Source organism: Camelina sativa, chromosome 2, assembly GCF_030686135.1.
Source record: "Camelina sativa cultivar CO46 ecotype springtype chromosome 2, ASM3068613v1".
Lineage (NCBI taxonomy): Eukaryota > Viridiplantae > Streptophyta > Magnoliopsida > Brassicales > Brassicaceae > Camelina > Camelina sativa.
Window position 1 is genome coordinate 3,536,818 of NC_141881.1, and position 19,120 is coordinate 3,555,937.

Genomic DNA, 19,120 nt, shown 5'->3' on the forward strand with positions numbered 1-19,120 from the left:
GTCAAAGAGATGCATAATATGGTAACGTAAGTTATCATTACTAACAAGATTTTAGTTTTCAAAATGAGAAGCAGAGCAAAAAATGAACATATTGAGCTTAGAGCTAAAAATTTATGAGAATCCGTACATTAATTTACTATTTGCCAAAAGGACAAAAATATCTAAACACCAAATTGATACAATGAAAGGTTCCCTGAAGAAGGTTTTTTGTAAGTTTGCTTTCGAAAACAATATTTTGATGATCAAATGATTTATAACTCAACGACAACTCAACTCCGTAAAGACATCACCACTCATTGACGTTGTACCACTTTCTGATTGGGACTGACTTCCAGTGAAAGCAGGAGCATTAGGTAAAGGAATGATGATAGTATCACTGCCAAGCCAAATGATCACCGTGCTCATGGTTGGTCTCTTTGCTGCATTCTCTTGAACGCACAACAAACCAATCTGGATCAACTTGATGATCTCGTTTCTTGGATTCTCTATCAAGAAAGGATCAATTATAACCTCAGGCTTGCCGTCAACCCATCTCTTCCATGCCTACACCAAGAAAATATGTCTTTTAACTTTTTGTACACAGAGATTTGAAGATTAAAAAACTGATATGTGAAGTAAGCTTACAAAAGCTGCAAGTCCTTCTCCTTTATAGGTCTTGTTTCTTTCACCACTAATCATCTCTAGAAGCATGACACCGAAGCTATAAACGTCAGATTTAGCTGAGATTTCTCCGTGATTCAGGTACTCAGGAGCCATATATCCACTGCATAATGCAAACCAGTAACACTATATTCATGACTGTTACAATGTCTGCGAGACTCTGTTTTAAAAACAGAGCATTTAAAAAAATATTCCTTACCGGGTTCCAGCTATTCGTTTTGTTTCAGCACGAGTCACGTCAGTGTCAAACAACCTCGCTGTTCCAAAATCTGCAACTTTGGGATTCATCTCAGCATCTAAAAGTATGTTGCTCGCCTTCAAGTCTCTGTGAATAATCTTCAGCTGAGAATCCTCATGAAGATAAAGAAGACCTCGAGCAATGCCTTCTATAATTCTGAACCTCGTCTCCCATGTAAGAAGTGAACGCTTCTCTTCATCTGCAGAGTTTCAAGAAACTATTAAAAAAATTATTAAAACTATAAAAAAATGCGACTATCTTTCGAAAACTCACCGAAGATAAAGTTATCAAGGCTTGAATTTGGGACAAACTCGTAGACAAGAATCTCTTCATCTCTCTCGTTGCAGAACCCAAGAAGCTTAACCAGATTCTTATGTTGGAGTCTTGTCAAGAGTGAAACCTCATTCTTGAACTCTATATCTCCTTGTCCTGAACCTTTTGCTAATCTCTTGACCGCTACCTCTTGCCCGTTTGGGAATGTCCCCTGAAACCCATTCTCAAAATCTATTTACACCTAGAAGACCTTAGTTGATAAAGAACACAGTATTAGGGACAAAATTCTATTATTACCTTATAGACAGTACCAAATCCACCTTGTCCAATAGTATTTTCAGAAGAGAAGTCATTGGTTGCCTTTAAGATCATACCAAGATCAAACCGTAACATGAATTGACCATCAGAATCAGAGTACTCTGCACCACCAACTTTACAAAAAAAAAAAAAAAAAAACAGAAATAAGCCTTACTCTCTACATCATAAGGTTGATTGAAGCAAGTTAGCCTTACCACTTTTATATTTTCCCCTCCTTGCAAAGACTTTAACGAAGCCAATAAACACCAAAAGATTAATGAAAGTAAGAACCACAAATATTGCAATTGTACTTCTTCCTGCAAATTATTAACGCTATTTAGTCTGAGAACCTCTTGATCACTTACAAATTGTGCAATGCTATATAACTCATTTAATTTACCTTTTTTATTTGTTATGCAGCTCTCCTTTGCATGAGTTGGAGGCCGAGGAGGCGCAGGAATTCTTGTTACATTATCAAAAGCACTGTGGTAAGTATATAGATCCCACCTGAAATAGCAGCTAGGAAGACTAGCCATGCCTCCTTTTCTTTCCAGATAATCTTTTCTATAATTCATCACGCAATCTCCCAAACATTTTCTGCAGTCTTGAGAAGTTATGTCGGGTGTGCATTGCATCAGCATGTAAACATCTGGAAACTCTGTGAACCCGGCTTTTTCGGCACTGTAGTACTTGAGTACCAAGGAAGTTTCAGCTTTAGTGGTAGCCTCGAGGGTCCGATTAACCATTTCTTCCCACTGTTGTTGGAAAAGGGTCATGTTTTTAGATGACTCGATAAGATCTTGATTTGGCCATATAACAGAAGGTCCAAGCTGGAGGATCCCAAAAGTTGAGTGGTTTGAGGAACGTAATAGACAAGAAACATCGTCATTGCCTCCCCATATGAAGGAGTCCATGCGGCGTTGACATCCTTTTTGTGTATCCTGAGCCAATGATTGGACGCAACTGAAACAAGCTTCTTGGTCGTAGCCTCTTGCGCAGATGGCAAGAGCGTAAACCCTGTTGGGAATTTGGCCGAGTGAAGCGTTGTAGAATCCGCCGTTAGTGACGACTTTATCAGCAAGAGTAGAGAAGAGTTTCTGGCGATTCTGAGCGTAGCTGCCGTTGCCGTTGAAGGAGCTTCCGAAACACTTTACTGCGTTAACACCATGGAGTGTTTGAAGGACAAGAAGAATAAATGAAGAGAGGTATATCAACAAAGCAGGGCATTTCCCCATTTTTGTTTGTTGAGGAGGGTAACAACTTTTTTCTTCTTTTCTTTTCTGTATTTTACGTATATACGTTATGTTGAGCTTTGTTCTATTTATCATTATATATATAGAGGTGGGATGAGAAAAAGAGTAGTAGTACTTGACTTGCAAATCGACAAAACGGTGAATTTTCAAAGATGGAAAAATGCCAACAGGATATTTCAATAAAAAAGATGTGAAATTTATAGTATTTGTTATTAATAATAAGAAGGAAAAGGATAGATAACTACCAAATGTATAACAAGATACATATTAGTATGGAGAATTTTTAAAATGTCATTTTTCATACCCCTATTCATAATTACCTTATTTCTATTAAAAAATGTCTTTAAATTTATACTCAAAATAAGTGTGTAATCTTATAAAACACACCCAAGCTACTTTTATCTTATTATATAAAGTTTGATGTCAAAATTACTAATTAACAAGATTGTGACACATGTCAGTTGTATCATTCAGATGTTGACACATGACAATTCTAAATTTATTTAAATATTAAAAAATAAAAATGTAAAAATTTAAAATCTACTATAAAAAGGTTTTATATAAAAGTAAAATAGAGAAAAAAAAACCTAATTTAATTTAAAATATTTAAACAGTTTTAAAATTTAGAAAAAACCATTATAAGGAAATTATATATATATATATCATAAAATACGAAATATAATATTGTTTACTTATTTTAATTTTAAGTTGCTAATTTTACAAGAAAAAATATTACTTTTTATATAAGAAAAAAAAATGATTGTGAAAATTATACAGTTAATTACTGCTTCTAAAATAATGTAAATACTCACCTTTACACAAAGAAAAGTTTTGTTGAAGAAAAAAACATAAAAAAATAGATTGTTTTTTTTTTCACCAATCAAATAATTTATTCAAAAAGACTGCTATTGTAATATATAAGATAGGAGTATGTAAGATTAACATATGCGTTTTTGTAACTACACAAATGTTAAAGTAAAGAGACATATAATATATTCTTTTTTTTTTTTTTTTTTTTTTCAACATTTCTGCATTATGGGCCACAACTGGCCGGCCCATTAGCCAAATTCCTACATGCGTAGGAGCCGGGACTCGATCCCGGGTGTGATGGTGCCTTGTGCATTAAGGACTTACCTTTGGCCACTGCACCAAGGTCACTTCACCATATAATATATTCTTTAATGTGTTCATAAAGACAATTTGTTGGTAGTAGTAAAGACTAAAGAGTATATTTTAACAGTAAAATATATTTGTGTGTACAAATACACGTTTAATGGTGATGTAGATAATAGATTTGTAAATGAATATACATTAGTGCATTATAGCAAAAAAAAAAAAACTATTTTCTATAGTTAAAAGTTTATCTCTTTACTTTTATATATTGTTTTTACTTACGAAAAGAATTAAATATATATTTTTTGTCAAATTTAATTTATTTCAATAACTTTGAACTCATCTACATATATTTTCTTTAACTAAAAGTGTATCTATTTACTGTTTTTTTTTTCAATCTAACAATTAAAAGGAAATTTCTCGGTTAGCTGCCCAAACCGGAGGGAAAGGATTTACAAAAGAAACTTCAGAGATAAGAGAACACGAAGCACGGACAAGACAATCCGCCTTTGTATTTGACGCACGCGAGATCCAAGAGATGGAGAATAATGAAAAAGACTCCAGTGAGTTAAACTCATCGAGCAAGTTGGAGAACGACGGCCAATATTCAGAAGACTGCACCATAGTGAGTAACTCAGCACAATCAGTCTCAAAACGTTGACAAGCGATCTCTTCAACATGTATCCGCTCAATGGCGCACAAAAACATTTTTAACTCCGAATGCAGGGGGAGGGGCTCTGTTTTAGACTCTTGGCCCCCAACAACAAGATTCGCTCCTCACCAACGCAACACCACCAACCCAATCATGAATGCACATTGATTGCTTTCCAAGAACCATCAATCTGACAGCGAGGTGAAGAAACCTGGACATCTGAATATAAAGATGGAGCTGATATGACTGTCGTAAAAGAGAGTGCCTATTCCCAGGCTAAATTATCGTCCAAAGTCTGAGTAATTATATCATTCGCCTCTATCTCTTAACCTTGATTTTTTTATGGCCTTCCAGATTGCCCATAAAATTCATGGTAATTGAAGAAGTTGATTAGGATCACCCTGTTGAGAGGCGTCCCTCCAGAAAACAAAATCCAAATTCGAGTACACCGACTCATATGATAAACCCTCTGACAAGACCCGAATCAGAGATAAATCCCAAACTTCACACGAACGAGGACATTCAAAATAAAAACGTGATTAATAGTTTCAACCATAGAGTCGCATCTTTTACATCAAATATCATATTGGACACCTCGGTGTATCTATTTACTTACTAAAAATATTTATTTTATACTCTTTGATAAATTTAATTTTATTTTAAAAATTATAAACCCGCACATCGGGCGGGTTCTAATCTAGTATGTATATAAAATCTTACAAACAGCTTATGAAAACCTTATAAATACTTTATAAATTTTATTAAATACCTTGTAAGAACTTATAAAACTTTACAAACACTTGGATCAAGTCGCCAAGTAATAGTTATTATATAGCAGTACCTTCTAATTCTTCTAAACTTTATAAACTTTTCAATTTTAATATGAGGTATTTTAAAAATGAACAGATAGAGGGACATTTTTGAAAATAGACATACTAAAATGAAAATTTCTCAAAAATTCTCTTTTAACTTTAGAAAATGCAACATCATGAATTTCCGAAAGTTTATGAGTTTCCCTAATAAGGTTGAAATTTAAATAAAACAATATATTAACTTTTGATATGTGTTTCACTAAGATATTTGTATTATTTCAACTAATATCATAAAATCAAATTTTAAATACGAACAATTAATTTTAATTTAATAAAAGATACATGATATGTATGATTACTTCTGATTTTTTTTTTTTTTTCTTGTTATTCTGTGAGATAAGTGTACTTATTCCAAATCTAGTTCTATATCTATTTTTGATGATATACCAAGTACCAAACTACAAATCTGGGGATATACTTCTTATTGTATTTCCCATATATATATATATATATATATTTTTTTTTTTTTTTGATAACTTAGGTAAATATCTAGGCTATGGAGGACCAGGAGACTAATCTTTTAGGAAGATGTGCCCCACGGATAAACCGTTTCTTTGAATATTCAAATGGATTGAAAACAATGACTCATATCCATGTGGTCTATACGCTATACTTTTATTATATATATAATATTAGTAGAATTGTATTTTGTAATATTTTAACCGTAAAGTGCTGGATTCTGTTTGATATATAGTGTTCTTCTTTTTTAAAGTACTGTAAAGAAAACGATTATGTTAAATATGAATTTGAAATGTATATTGTAATGAGGAAGAATTATTATTTGTATATTTTTGGTTTAAGAAGAAATTGTTTTTTTTGTTACAGAAGAATTCTTAATATGTTCCATTTGGTGTAAAGTGTATGTGAGGCATAATTATGAAAACGACTACGATACAGGTTTACTAAGGAAACTAGTAAATCTGACCACGTTGCAGTAATAGAAGAATCTCCAAAAGGGTTTTGTAATCTTCGACTGTTTCAAATATCGTCGCATGTAAACCCTTCATTAACAGTTTGTTGCATGTATAAAGTAAAAATCTAAAATGAAGTAATAAATCACTTCGTATTATTTAAGTTTATCTAGAAGCTATTCCAAAACCTTTCAATACGGCTGTGTAAAATATTCTTCTTGTCTTCATGTAACCCGGCCCTTACGGCATACACATTTGACATTTTCATAATGTATATACATTTTTTGTTTTTGGTCGCGGGGTAAAAAAAGACTTCGCATGCTTGGTCTAATAATGGTGCTTCGGAAATATAATATATCCACTCTCTTCATAAAACTATTTTCGAAATGGTAACAAACAGTACAGAGTGGCGGATTAAAACCGACAAAACTAATGTAATACGCGGAATCATCCAACTACAAAAAATTGATGAAATAAACGGCGTCATGACGACAGTTGTTCTGATACAAACAATTTTATCTGCTTCACATCACATTCATGATAATTCAGTTTTGTTAATAAAACACTTGATATTACGAACGACGGATAGGATCTACTTACAAAACTTTAGAACCTTGAATAAATTTTATGTCCACTAATATACAAAGAAAGTGCACTTTCCGAAAATCAAATCACATACCTTATAATGTAAAAAAATTTATATGAATAATATAGAATATTTTTTTTTGAAATGGAAACAAAAACAATTATTTCTTAAAAACGAAACATAACGAATACGTTGGAAGTTTCCTAGGTCCAGTGATTGATCAAGAATTTATTAACTATTTATACACTAAATGTTTGGGGTTTGAGCTCCAGTAATCACCTTTTTTAGATTAACGGTGCAAATTTTATCAGAACGTCTAGAGTGCTACAAGAAGAATTTGTTTGTCGTGTGTTACGGAGAAAAATTGCATCGTAGTAGTAAGTATTTAATCAGTTCATAAATTATAAGAATAAGTCCTTTTCTTATTTACTCTACGCCCTACAAACACGCACATCTTTTCTATTTAACTAAAAGTTATACGTCTTGGTGGCTTGGACTTCATGAAACCTAAAGTCTTCTCTATTGGTACGGTATATTGAACATCTGCGATTCTCTATGTACACATTGAGAAACACGATATATGAAATGGCCATATGGGAAAATGGAATGACAATTTTTAAACTTAAATTAAGTGGCGTACGTCGTTTATTTATGGGACGGTTGCAAAATTGGACTCCTGACTTGAGTCAAGTGCAAGACTAGACCCCTCTTTTTTCTCTCCAACATTTGCCACTTTCTGCCTACTAAATCCTCTGCCATTCATTGTATTCACATATATGCTATTATTTCGGATTTATTTGAATTTCTTACGAAAATGTTTATTACAACTATATCCTCATCTTCTTGTCTTATTTACGGTTGTACCACCGCCATCAATTTTCCAACAACCATGAACAACTAAATTTGAAGTTTTTAATGCTTCAACAACCCGATTTGTGAGCTTAAATAACACCCAATGCTATGAAAACTTCATTTTCTTCCATCTCCTCTCCATTTTAATCGAAAAATTTAAAGTTCGTTAATCTGGTTATATCTCGTGAACAAGAAAAATTGACACTGTGTTTCTTCAGTGGTGACTAAATACGACGTCTTCGGTGCTTCACATTGCGAAACCACCACCGATAAGGTTATTTTCTAGTAGATTTCGTGATTTTCTTTGTTTTGTTTTTGTCAAAATTAGACTTCATTTGTTAGTCCAACTGTCATAATATCATGTAAAGTCTACTATTTGGTCACTTTTGCAATTTAAAATTTATCGACTTTCGAGCCCGTAGACTAAAATTTCAGTCTCCTTAATTTTATTTGAAAACAAAAAAATATAGTTTAGACTGCATTATAATATTTCCAACCGATACCTCGTTTGCAGTCTACTAAGGTATATTTTTGCAATTGACCAAATTCTTGACTTTTTAGTGATGATTGTTGGATTAAGTCTTCTTACGATAATAAACGAGTAGACTTCTATAGTGACTATTTTTGGAGTTGACCAAAATATTTAAGCATTGACCGTAATATTATTATATTAAAATAATTAGTTGACTGCAAAAGGAGTATACTAATTAAAAAATTAAAATGTTGGTCAACCCAAAAAATGACCACTGCAGACTGCAAACGAAGTCATCATTACTATAGACTTCGTATGTAGTCTACTTGGCGAAATTCAAACTTGGTCAATTGCAAAACTAACCACGACGAAGTTTACATTTTCTTGTTGACGGATAGATGAAGTCTACTTGTTAGACAGAAGTCTACTGTAAATTCAATGGGTTGGTCAATTGCAAAAATAACCATAGTAAACTATAATTGAAGTTAACAGGTTGAACTTTCCATTGAAGTCTACCTAATTTTATCTATTTAATTGCAAAACTGACCAAAAATTTAACAAAGGAAGACCACAAAAGAAGCCAACCGGTTCTGGTAGACTTCGTCCGCTGTCTGCTTTGTTAAATTGTAATTGCAAAAATAGACTTTATTTGTAGTTATCTTTGTATAGTCTAGTTTATATCTATCCGTTGACGTCAACATGAAGTCAGCAGAATTAAAAAACCAAATTATTGCAAATTGGTGAATAATTTTTAAGATTTTCTTGTTGTATTCTCTGATATATGTTATTTACTTGCCTCTGCATGTTTTTGACATGAATCCATATTATACATATGGAGAAATCAAGTTTTTGGTTTTCATAGGTAGTTAGGTCATTAAAGTAGACTAATTTAGAAAGTCAACCAGTTGGAGTTATCTGTGAAGTCTGTATATTTGAAATAGTGTTTAATTGAAATTTATAAATTTTCCTTTTTGATTTTGTAGTTCATTTGTTTTGTATCGGTTATGTACTTGTCTCTATCTATTTTTTCCATGGTAATATATTATACTTTTGAATCAATCATGTTTTTGGTTTTCTTAGGCATCTAGGTTATTGATTTAAGACTTCTACGGATAGTCAGCTATGTAATGAGTATTTTACGTGCTGCTTACTCTTTTAGGTAAATGGTGCAAATACCTGTTGTTTACGGAGTATGGGCGGCGAGAAATGGGTCTTGGAATTTTGATATGGATAGACGCAAAGGTGGGAGAATGTTTTTTTTGCGACACGGTTGTACATACACTGAGCTTCTTGAAATGGCTGTAGAAGATTATCTGATTTTTAAAGAAACAGAGATGGTTCAGTTATCGTATCCCTTAACAGATATGATGCTTCAGCAATTTCCCCAAGATACCCCTCCTGTCTATGTCACAAATGATAGATCAGTTCAGAACTTGATAGATTTTAGTAGTAGACATGTTGTTCGACTTTGCGTCTCTACGTGATGCATGGATGGACAGCCGGTTAAGGAATGTGTTAATGATATAAACAACTCTTGTTCTATTGACGATGGGGAGCCAACAGATGAATATGGTGACGATGTAGATCCAGGTGCCGATGAATGTGTAGAAGAATGTCAAGAAGCTCTCCATGATACTACATATGAGAAGCCGAAAGATGTTGATGACATGGATTTCGATTACAGTGAGTACGGGAAATTTGAAGATGAAGATGAAGATGATGATGAAGTTGGAGATCACTCGGATGTAGATGTCAAAGAAGGGAAACCTTTTGTTGGTGGTATTCATGGACAATTAAATATTCATTGGATAGACCAATTGAAAGTAGGTCAATGCTTTCCATGCAAATATGATGTCATAACAGAGGTGCGTTTGACCGATATTATGTTAAAATTCTCTTTCAAAATTAAGAAGTTCACAAAGTCTCGGTTGGTGGCAATATGCTCTATGCCAGGATGCACGTGGAGGGTCGTGGCCACTGTGAAGAATGATCCAACCACTTTTTGGGTCACCAAATATCTAAACGTGCATACATGTTCTATTGTGGACTGCGTATCTCACCGTAAGCGTTGCACCTCCAAATATATTGGGATGCTTATTGTAGACTGGGTAGGAATAGTAGATGGTGTTGTCCCACAACATATTGAAGATTCAATGAGGACAATGTTCGGCATGACAATGGATTACACAACTTCGTACAGGGCTTTACAATATGCCTTGGAATATGTGAGAGGAAACGCCAAATCGGGATATGCGAAGTTGCCTTATCGTCTTAGAAAAATAGAGCAGTCAAACTCGGGAAGTGTCGTTTACCTTGTTGTTGATGACGAGCATAGGTTTAAGTACCTTTTCCTATCTATCGATGCTTCAATCCGTGGTTTCAATTACGTGAGGAGATTTATTGTGGTTGATTGGACCCATCTCACCGGAAGGTATGAAGGTGTATTGCTAGTCTCTTGTGCACATGATGGTAACTTTCAGATATTTCCGTTGGCTTTTGGAATTGTCGACTCGGAGTGTGATGTTTCATGGGATTGGTTTTTCACCAAATTAAATGAGTGTATCTCGGAGGAATATCCACTGGTAGTAGTTTCGGATAGGTGCAGTTCAATAGCTAAAGCATGTCGCAATGTTATGCCATGGGCAACACAAGGGATATGTTACTACCATCTCCAACAAAACATAATTTCTAATTTTCGTGGGAAGCAACTGATGTACTTGGTGAAAGGGGCAGCATATGCGCATACGCATGATGATTACAACCGCTACATGGCTTCCCTTACTAACGTAAATCCGGCCCTTGCAGCGTACTTGAATGAGGCAAATCCAGCTTTATGGTCTCGGGTTTACTGTCCAGGAGATAGATACAACATCAAGACTAGCAACATTGCGGAATTTATCAACTCCATGCTAAAGAAAGCCAAAGGTTATCCCATCACATATCTCATTTAGTTTATTACAAAAAGTTAGGTAGGTGGTATTGGAAAAGATAAGAGGATGCACTTTGTCTGACAACCACTTTTAGCTGGGGTGTTGAGTTCTTCTTGGCCGTTAGGGAGCATTACGCAGATATGATGACGGTAGAACACATTGATGGTTGGCGTTTCTACGTTAGGGGTGGGAACGTGACTGTTTGGTTGAGTTGGAAGCAAAATCTTGTTCATGCGGGATGTTTGATGTTGAGAAAATACCATGTTCACATGCAATTAAGGCTGCTAAGTCAAGCGGATGACATATGACTACCGTAGTCGAAACTTACTATAGAAAAGATTATGTCTATACGTCGTACGTGGCTAACATCATGCCCAATGTCGAGCACGATCCAATTGGGCCAGATATCCGATGTATACCTCCCATACCGAAGCGGAAGCCTGGTAGGCAAAAGAAGTCTTTTTGGCTAACATGGCTAGAACTGTCACGTAAAAAGGGGAGCAAGCCGAGGAAGTCTCATAAGCAATATGCTTGTTCAAAATGCAGACAGCCTGGACATACTCGACCTCATTGTGTACGTAACAATCCCACTTGATACATTTTTAACGTTTTGTATATGATCATCGGTTACACTAACAATTATTTGTTCAGGTTGCTGAAAACGGCGAGTAGAAGTTAACTTCATCGTGAAGTCATCTAAAATTTCCGTAGCAATAATTTGTCTCTCTAATATTTTTAGGGATTATTCCACTTGTTCAAGTCGATATTATTAAAGACTAGTACTTAACTATCATTTACTCGTAAGACCATTTTATGATACTCCTCTTCTTAACCAATCACCATCAGCTAGAGAATGATGAGTCAAATTTTGGGGTCCGTTTCTGATACAAATTCGCAAATACAAATTACTGGTCCAATCTGCAACTACTGCAGTAGATCGACTATTATTGTGAAATCATGGACATATGCAAATCCGGGAAGAAATTTCTTCAGATGCACTATTCATGGGTTTTCCCATTGGTCAGACGTAGAACCATCATGTGGTTGGCCAAGGCGGAGCTTATTGGATGCGAGGGATGTGATCCGTCAGCAGAGAGAAGAAATCAAGGTACTTAAAGAATCTATAAAAGAAATGAAAGAATAAGTTGTTAACGGTTTGGTGAACTCTGGGGTAGTTAACACATATGAGGAAGACAAGAAGAAGTTTGAATGTGATTTACTGGCAGCCAATGGAAGGGAAAAAATGCTTCGACAATTCTTGGTTTTGTCTTGGATAGGGTTCATTGTTGTCATGGCCATGTGTCTTGGAATGTGTATGAAGTAGGTTGCAGCAGAAGTCTCTTGGTTAACTTCAATCATATGTCTACTAAGCTTTCGCTGTACGGTACTTTTGTTTTCTAAGCTTTTGCTGTACGCTACTTGTCTTTTTTTTTTTTTTTTTTTTTTGGCCATCTACATTAAGCTTAACATTTGAAGTTATATATATGTAACGAAAAACTGACAAAAAAATACCAATATCCCACATATAACTAGTAGACAACAAGAACAATCATCTTTACACATTAGAGTTTAAAAAGGAGGATCCCACAAAAAATATCAAGATCCCGCCCATCATCAGAGTTTAATCAGTAGGATCCCACCCAGAAAATATCCCCCAACAGAAACAACACATCATCCTAGATCATCCTAATGAGTCATACATAATTAAAACAAGATTTTAAGTCTTTCAAACAAAGTTTATAGTTAGTCCTAGATTGGGGGAGGATCATAGAGCCCAAAGTCGTTTATGTAGTTCTCCTCATTTGGTCCACGGCATTCAATCTTGTGAAATAAGTCACAAGCCATCTTCTCCCTTATCCATGTGATGTTTGCGTCGCACAAAGTAGTAGGAAAGGTTATCCCAAGAGCATGACATTCTATGTACTTCAAGTATACACACCACAGTCACCTGGCTTTCTGTTTGGAGGCACTCCCTTTTTAACCCGCTCATGAGTGAACTTCCCGCAGCACGTAGGGAACCAACACGGCAATAGGCTCGATGGCACATGCAAGCTCTTCGTCGTTGGTGACACTCGGGATGCTTTCCCAGACGACGATGTGTCTCATGTTAATCGAGATCCACAAAGCTACCCAGTGCATTGACTTCACGTTTAAAGGCGCGTATAAGTCGTCCACTTCCAGACCCCATTGCTTGTTAGTCTGAGCATACGGTGGATACTCCCCTACGTGGTAGCTGAAGGCACCGGCCGACAACAGTTTCCCAGATCCATTAGCATGTGCCTCAGAATTGATAAAGTCAAGGTTCTTCGTTGTCCACAGATGAGTGAACATAGCGTCTAGGAAAGCCACTCTACTCATTTTAAACCTCTCAGGATGCTATGCGTGTCGATGTCTCAATAGATTCAACCCCACATCCATATGTTGGATAACCACATGGATTTAAAACGAAGTTATATAATATTGAAGACTGACCTGAAGTTTTCTAGTATACTTGAAGAAGAAGTATTCTAGTAGACTTACCGAATCTCGTAGCCAGATTGTTTTTGTCTGCAGTTCGTACCACCAAAGACAGCGTCGGGATTTCTCTGGGACCTTGTTCTTGTACGTCCTGCGGGTGATGAATGGTTTGGATACATATAAGTTACTAGCGTTTCGAAAAATAGAATTTTTGAAACATACCGTAAAAGTTAGTAGACTTACGAATCTTTCTTTAAGAAATCAAGCAAAACCTTCTTCAACTCCATGTCTGCTTTATCAAAAGGATTGTACGCTTACGTGGCTGTCACCCATAATAGACTTAGCTGTGTTATAACCAACGAACGGAGAACATTGACTTGACGCCAACCTCTTAACCCTTTCAGCCTTGCCATGTGCCACAATCCTAGCCGCTTCTTTCCTTGGTTCTTGTTTCCTAGCTCTAGTAGTCAACTCGGCAGCTGTTGGGATTTCCTGCGAATAAACACAGGTGGGTCTGACTCAGTGTCAGATGATTCAGAGCTGACTTTCTTTGGCACCTTCGTATCCGTATGAGTAACAAATGGAGATGGTTTCAGGGTCTGAGATTGACATGGCTTGTTCTGCAAATTCCGATTTAAAAGTTACATGATCATTTATGAAAACAAATAATATTAAAGTTGCAGCATATGTTTAATTTGTCTCAAATAAAACAAACAAAGAAAACACGGATATAGAAGTCTACTTCATATAAGGAAGTCTATTTCACATAAGGAAGACATCACTTGTTTTTATGTCTTCGAAGTTGACAATTTCTGGAAGTCTATTTTTTCTTCGCCTTGTACCTGGTATTGTGATTGTGAGGGATCGTAGTAGGAAATTGCAAGTGTTCAGAACTAACCATATCCGTCTGAGAGTCCTTCTGTTCCTTTGATACAGCCTCTTTCGTACCAGTAGCTGCCTGAGAGTCCTTCTGTTCCTATGATAAAGGATCAGCCTCTTTTGTACCAGTTACATCTCCCTTCATTTTGGTAAGATCTGAAGCCAGGCTTTCAATCTTCTCATTCAACATGTTGAAACCTTCCTTCATCTGATCGAGCAGAGCTGCTCCCAACATGCCGAGCTCATCTTTAATAGAATCCAAAATGTTGATTCCCAAGTCAGTCAATTCACCTGGACAGTGCCTCTTCCCACTTCGTTCACCAAATTCACCGGCTCTCTTATTCGATCCCTTTTCTTCAATCTTAACCTTCGGATTGTTGGATTCATAAATACCAACCGTGATGTGAGCACATGACCGGAGCTTGACCGAGACGCACCGATCGTGACCGAGACGCATGACCGAGACGCATCGGAGACGCCCGAGACGTGCCATTATTGTCAAAGAGATGCGTAATATGGTAACGTAAGTTATCATTATTAACAAGCTTTTAGTTTTCAAAATGAGAAGCAGAGCAAAAAATGAACATATTGAGCTTTGAGCTAAAAATTTATGAGAATCCATACATTAACTTACTATTTGCCAAAAAAACAAAAATATATAAACACCAAAAGATACAATGAAATGTTCATTGAAGAAAGTTTTTTTGTGAAGTTTGCTTTCGAAAACAATATTTTGATGATCAAATGATTTATAATTCAACGACAACTCAACTCCGTGAAGACATCACCACTCATTGATGTTGTACCACTTTCTGATTGGGACTGACTTCCAGTGAAAGCAGGAGCATTAGGTAAAGGAATGATGATAGTATCACTGCCAAGCCAAATGATCACCGAGTTCATGGTTGGTCTCTTTGCTGCATTCTCTTGAACGCACAACAAACCAATCTGGATCAACTTTATGATCTCGTTTCTTGGATTCTCTATCAAGAAAGGATCAATTATAACCTCAGGCTTGCCGTCAACCCATCTCTTCCATGCCTGCACCAAGAAAACATGTGTTGTTACTTTTTGTACACAAGAGGTTTGAAGATTAAAATAAAAAATGTAGCAAAGACTGATATGTGAAGTAAGCTTACAAAAGCTGCAAGTCCTTCTCCTTTATAGCTCTTGTTTCTTTCACCACTTATCATCTCTAGAAGCATGACACCGAAGCTATAAACGTCAGATTTAGCTGAGATTTCTCCGTGATTCAGGTACTCAGGAGCCATATATCCACTGCATATATGCAAACCAATAACATTATTTATTCAGGATTGTTCAATGTCTGGAAGACTCTGTTTTAAAAACAGAGCATTTAAGTATTTCTTACCGGGTTCCAGCTATTCGCTTAGTTTCAGCTCTAGTCACGTCAGTGTCAAACAACCTCGCTGTCCCAAAATCTGCAACTTTAGGGTTCATCTCAGCATCTAAAAGTATGTTGCTCGCCTTCAAGTCTCTGTGAATAATCTTCAGCTGAGAATCCTCATGAAGATAAAGTAGACCTCGAGCAATGCCTTCTATAATTCTGAACCTCATCTCCCATGTAAGAAGTTTTAAGAAACAATGTTTTGCTAAAAGATTCTAAAACTATTAAAAAAATATGTGCAGTCATTCGAAAACTCACCGAAGATAAAGTTATCAAGACTTGAGTTGGGGACAAACTCGTAGACAAGAATCACTTCATCTCCCTCGTTACAGAACCCAAGAAGCTTAACCAGATTCTTATGTTGGAGTCTTGTCAAGAGTGAAACCTCATTCTTGAACTCCATATCTCCTTGTCCTGAACCTTTTCCTAATCTCTTGACCGCTACCTCTTGCCCGTTTTGGAATGTCCCCTGAAACCCATTCTCAAAATCTATTTACACCTAAAAGACCTTAGTTGATAAAGAACACAGTATTAGGAACAAAATTATTTTATTACCTTATAGACCGTACCAAATCCACCTTGTCCAATAGTATTTTCAGAAGAGAATTCATTGGTTGCCATTAAGATCATACCAAGATCAAACCGTAACATGAATTGACCATCAGAATCAGAGTACTCTGCACCACCAACTTTACAAAAAAAAAAACAAAAATAAGCCTTACTCTCTACATCATAAGGTTGATTGAAGCAAGTTAGCCTTACCACTTTTATATTTTTCCCTCCTTGCAAAGACTTTAATGAAGCCAATAAACACCAAAAGATTAATGAAAGTAAGAACCACAAATATTGCAATTGTACTTCTTCCTGCAAATTATTAACGCTATTTAATCTGAGAACCTCTTTATCATACTTACAAATTGTGCTATGCTATAACTCATTTGATTTACCTTTTTTATTTGTTATGCAGCTCTCCTTTGCATGCGTTGGAGGCCGAGGAGGCGCAGGAACTCTTGTTACATTATCAAAAGCATTGTGGTAAGTATATAGATCCCACCTGAAATAGCAGCTAGGAAGACTAGCCATGCCTCCTTTTCTTTCCAGATAATCTTTTCTATAATTCATCACGCAATCTCCCAAACATTTTCTGCAGTCTTGAGAAGTTATGTCGGGTGTGCATTGCATCAGCATGTAAACATCTGGAAACTCCGTGAACCCGGCTTTTTCGGCACTGTAGTACTTAAGTACCGAGGAAGTTTCAGCTTTAGTGGTAGCCTCGAGGGTCCGATTCACCATTTCTTCCCACTGTCGTTGGAAAAGGGTCATGTTTTTAGATGACTCGATAAGATCTTGACTTGGCCATATAACAGAAGGCCCAAGCTGGAGGATCCCAAAAGTTGAGTGGTTTGAGGAACGTAATAGACAAGAAACATCGTCATTGCCTCCCCATATGAAGGAGTCCATGCGGCGTTGACATCCTTTTTGTGTATCCTGAGCCAATGATTGGAGGCAACTAAAACAAGCTTCTTGGTCGTAGCCTCTTGCGCAGATGGCAAGAGCGTAAACTCTGTTGGGAATTTGGCCGAGTGAAGCGTTGTAGAATCCGCCGTTAGTGACGACTTTATCAGCAAGAGTAGAGAAGAGTTTCTGGCGATTCTGAGCGTAGCTGCCGTTGCCGTTGAAGGAGTTTCCGAAACACTTTACGGAGTTAACACCATGGAGTGTTTGAAGGACAAGGAGAATAAAAGAAGAGAGGTATATCATCAAAGCAGGGCATTTCCCCATTTCAATTTTTTTTTTTTTTTTTTTTCTGTATTTTACGTATATACGTTATGTTGTTAAGAAGTTAGATGTTGAGCTTTGTTCTATTTATCACTATATCTTATATAATATGAGAAAGTTTTTTTTAACTCTAAAATGACATTTGGCATTCTTTTTTAGTGACACCTGTCATCATTTATTTCTATTTTTTTCAAAAAATTTATATCATTTTCAATTCCAAAATAATCATACTTCTCTTATCCAATTGGTACAATTAACATATATTTTTAATCCACTTTTATATCTTAAGTTCTTTTATCAAATAAAATCAAATTGTTTTATAATAAAATCTCATATTATATATTTGATACAAAATTTACTATTCTATAATATTTACTAATAAATAACTAATAATTGATACATTTGTTTTACACATTTTCTTATATTTTATTTAATTTGACTTTCATCCTTTAAAGTGAAAAATACATACTATTTTATAATAAACGAAAATATCTTAAGAAAAACTATATCTTGGATGAGAAATGAAATAGTTTAAATACATGATTATGATTATGATTTTATGTAATTTTATAAACCTTAACTATTACACATTTCATAATCATATAATGTTTTCTTTCATTAATTGAGTAGGCAATAAAGTTAGTCTATTCCACTTAAATCCTATTAAATTTAGATAAAATATTTGTAACTGTCAATAAAATATTTTGAACCTAAGAGTAACATCTATATAGCCATAGGTAGACATTTACTTAAATACTTGGACTCAAATTTACTCTCAAATTCTAGATCTGTTCTAACGTATCATCATCGCTACAAGAGGAAAACAGATCGTCAAGTTTCTTGATATGATGGTACTCTTCTCCAATCCTCGATGATCAAACAGAGGTTTGATATCTAGCAAGGGGTCCTAATAATTATTCAAAATATGTTTACTCTTTTTCTCCATAATCAAGATATATGTCATGTGTTATGTGTTTCACAGATGAGAAGAAGAGTGAAAAACATGGCCAAGTCTCTTCCAACTTTTATAGTTACGTATACACATTTTATTTTTGGTAGAATAGTTACATAGATGCATTGACAAGTTATATTTTGCGAAACAATCTTGTCCCATTAAACAATTTGTTTTCCTCACTAAAATCTACTCCATCCAATACTTATTATTCCATTTTCTAGAGAGAAAAAAATGTTGCACAAAAAAAAAATTCTAGGTTTTCTATATATTTTTAATAAGTAATTAATGACAAATTGTAAACTTCAAAAAAGAAACTGAATATTATTGATTGAAATTTGTTAATAAAAAAATAATGCAACTAAAGTCAGTTTCTAATATGTTTTCTTAATATGTTTGAAAATCCTAAAATATGGATTAATTAGGAACAGCGGGAGTATTGTCCAATATAACCATTTAATACAGTCCCACATAAATTTTAAACTAATGTACTATTTAAAATTTTCAACAGTAAATGGAAAGAAGGCCGGATTATG

General features: G+C 35.2%; 3 protein-coding genes across 7 annotated transcripts; 1 reads left to right on the forward strand and 2 right to left on the reverse strand.

Moving 5' to 3' along the window:
* Window positions 1–69: 69 nt before the first annotated feature.
* LOC104716859 (cysteine-rich receptor-like protein kinase 40) lies at window positions 70–2,770 on the reverse strand. The gene is made up of 7 exons (XM_010434324.3): window positions 1,869–2,770; window positions 1,684–1,785; window positions 1,469–1,602; window positions 1,172–1,382; window positions 860–1,097; window positions 625–763; window positions 70–543 (listed from the first exon to the last, which is right to left on the reverse strand). Exons 1-7 carry the CDS (start codon window positions 2,701–2,703, stop codon window positions 259–261), a joined length of 1,944 nt encoding a protein of 647 aa, XP_010432626.2. The 5' UTR covers window positions 2,704–2,770; the 3' UTR covers window positions 70–258.
* Window positions 2,771–9,666: 6,896 nt separating this feature from the next.
* On the forward strand, window positions 9,667–11,130 carry LOC104747978 (uncharacterized). Its single transcript, XM_010469682.2, has one exon. The coding sequence runs from the start codon at window positions 9,667–9,669 to the stop codon at window positions 11,128–11,130; it is 1,464 nt and encodes a 487-aa protein (XP_010467984.2).
* A 4,010-nt stretch (window positions 11,131–15,140) lies between these two features.
* On the reverse strand, window positions 15,141–17,635 carry LOC104747989 (cysteine-rich receptor-like protein kinase 40). 5 transcript variants are annotated; one of them, XM_019233869.2, is made up of 7 exons: window positions 16,801–17,635; window positions 16,616–16,717; window positions 16,409–16,542; window positions 16,112–16,322; window positions 15,818–16,058; window positions 15,585–15,723; window positions 15,141–15,486 (listed from the first exon to the last, which is right to left on the reverse strand). In XM_019233869.2, exons 1-7 carry the CDS (start codon window positions 17,633–17,635, stop codon window positions 15,202–15,204), a joined length of 1,947 nt encoding a protein of 648 aa, XP_019089414.2. In that variant the 3' UTR covers window positions 15,141–15,201. The 5 variants fall into 5 exon arrangements, with proteins under 5 accessions (XP_019089414.2, XP_087336155.1, XP_087336161.1 ...); XM_087480029.1 differs by having other exon boundaries at window positions 15,818–16,042; window positions 16,099–16,322; window positions 16,619–16,710; window positions 16,788–17,635; XM_087480035.1 differs by having other exon boundaries at window positions 16,409–16,530; window positions 16,616–16,710; window positions 16,788–17,635.
* Window positions 17,636–19,120: the final 1,485 nt, after the last annotated feature.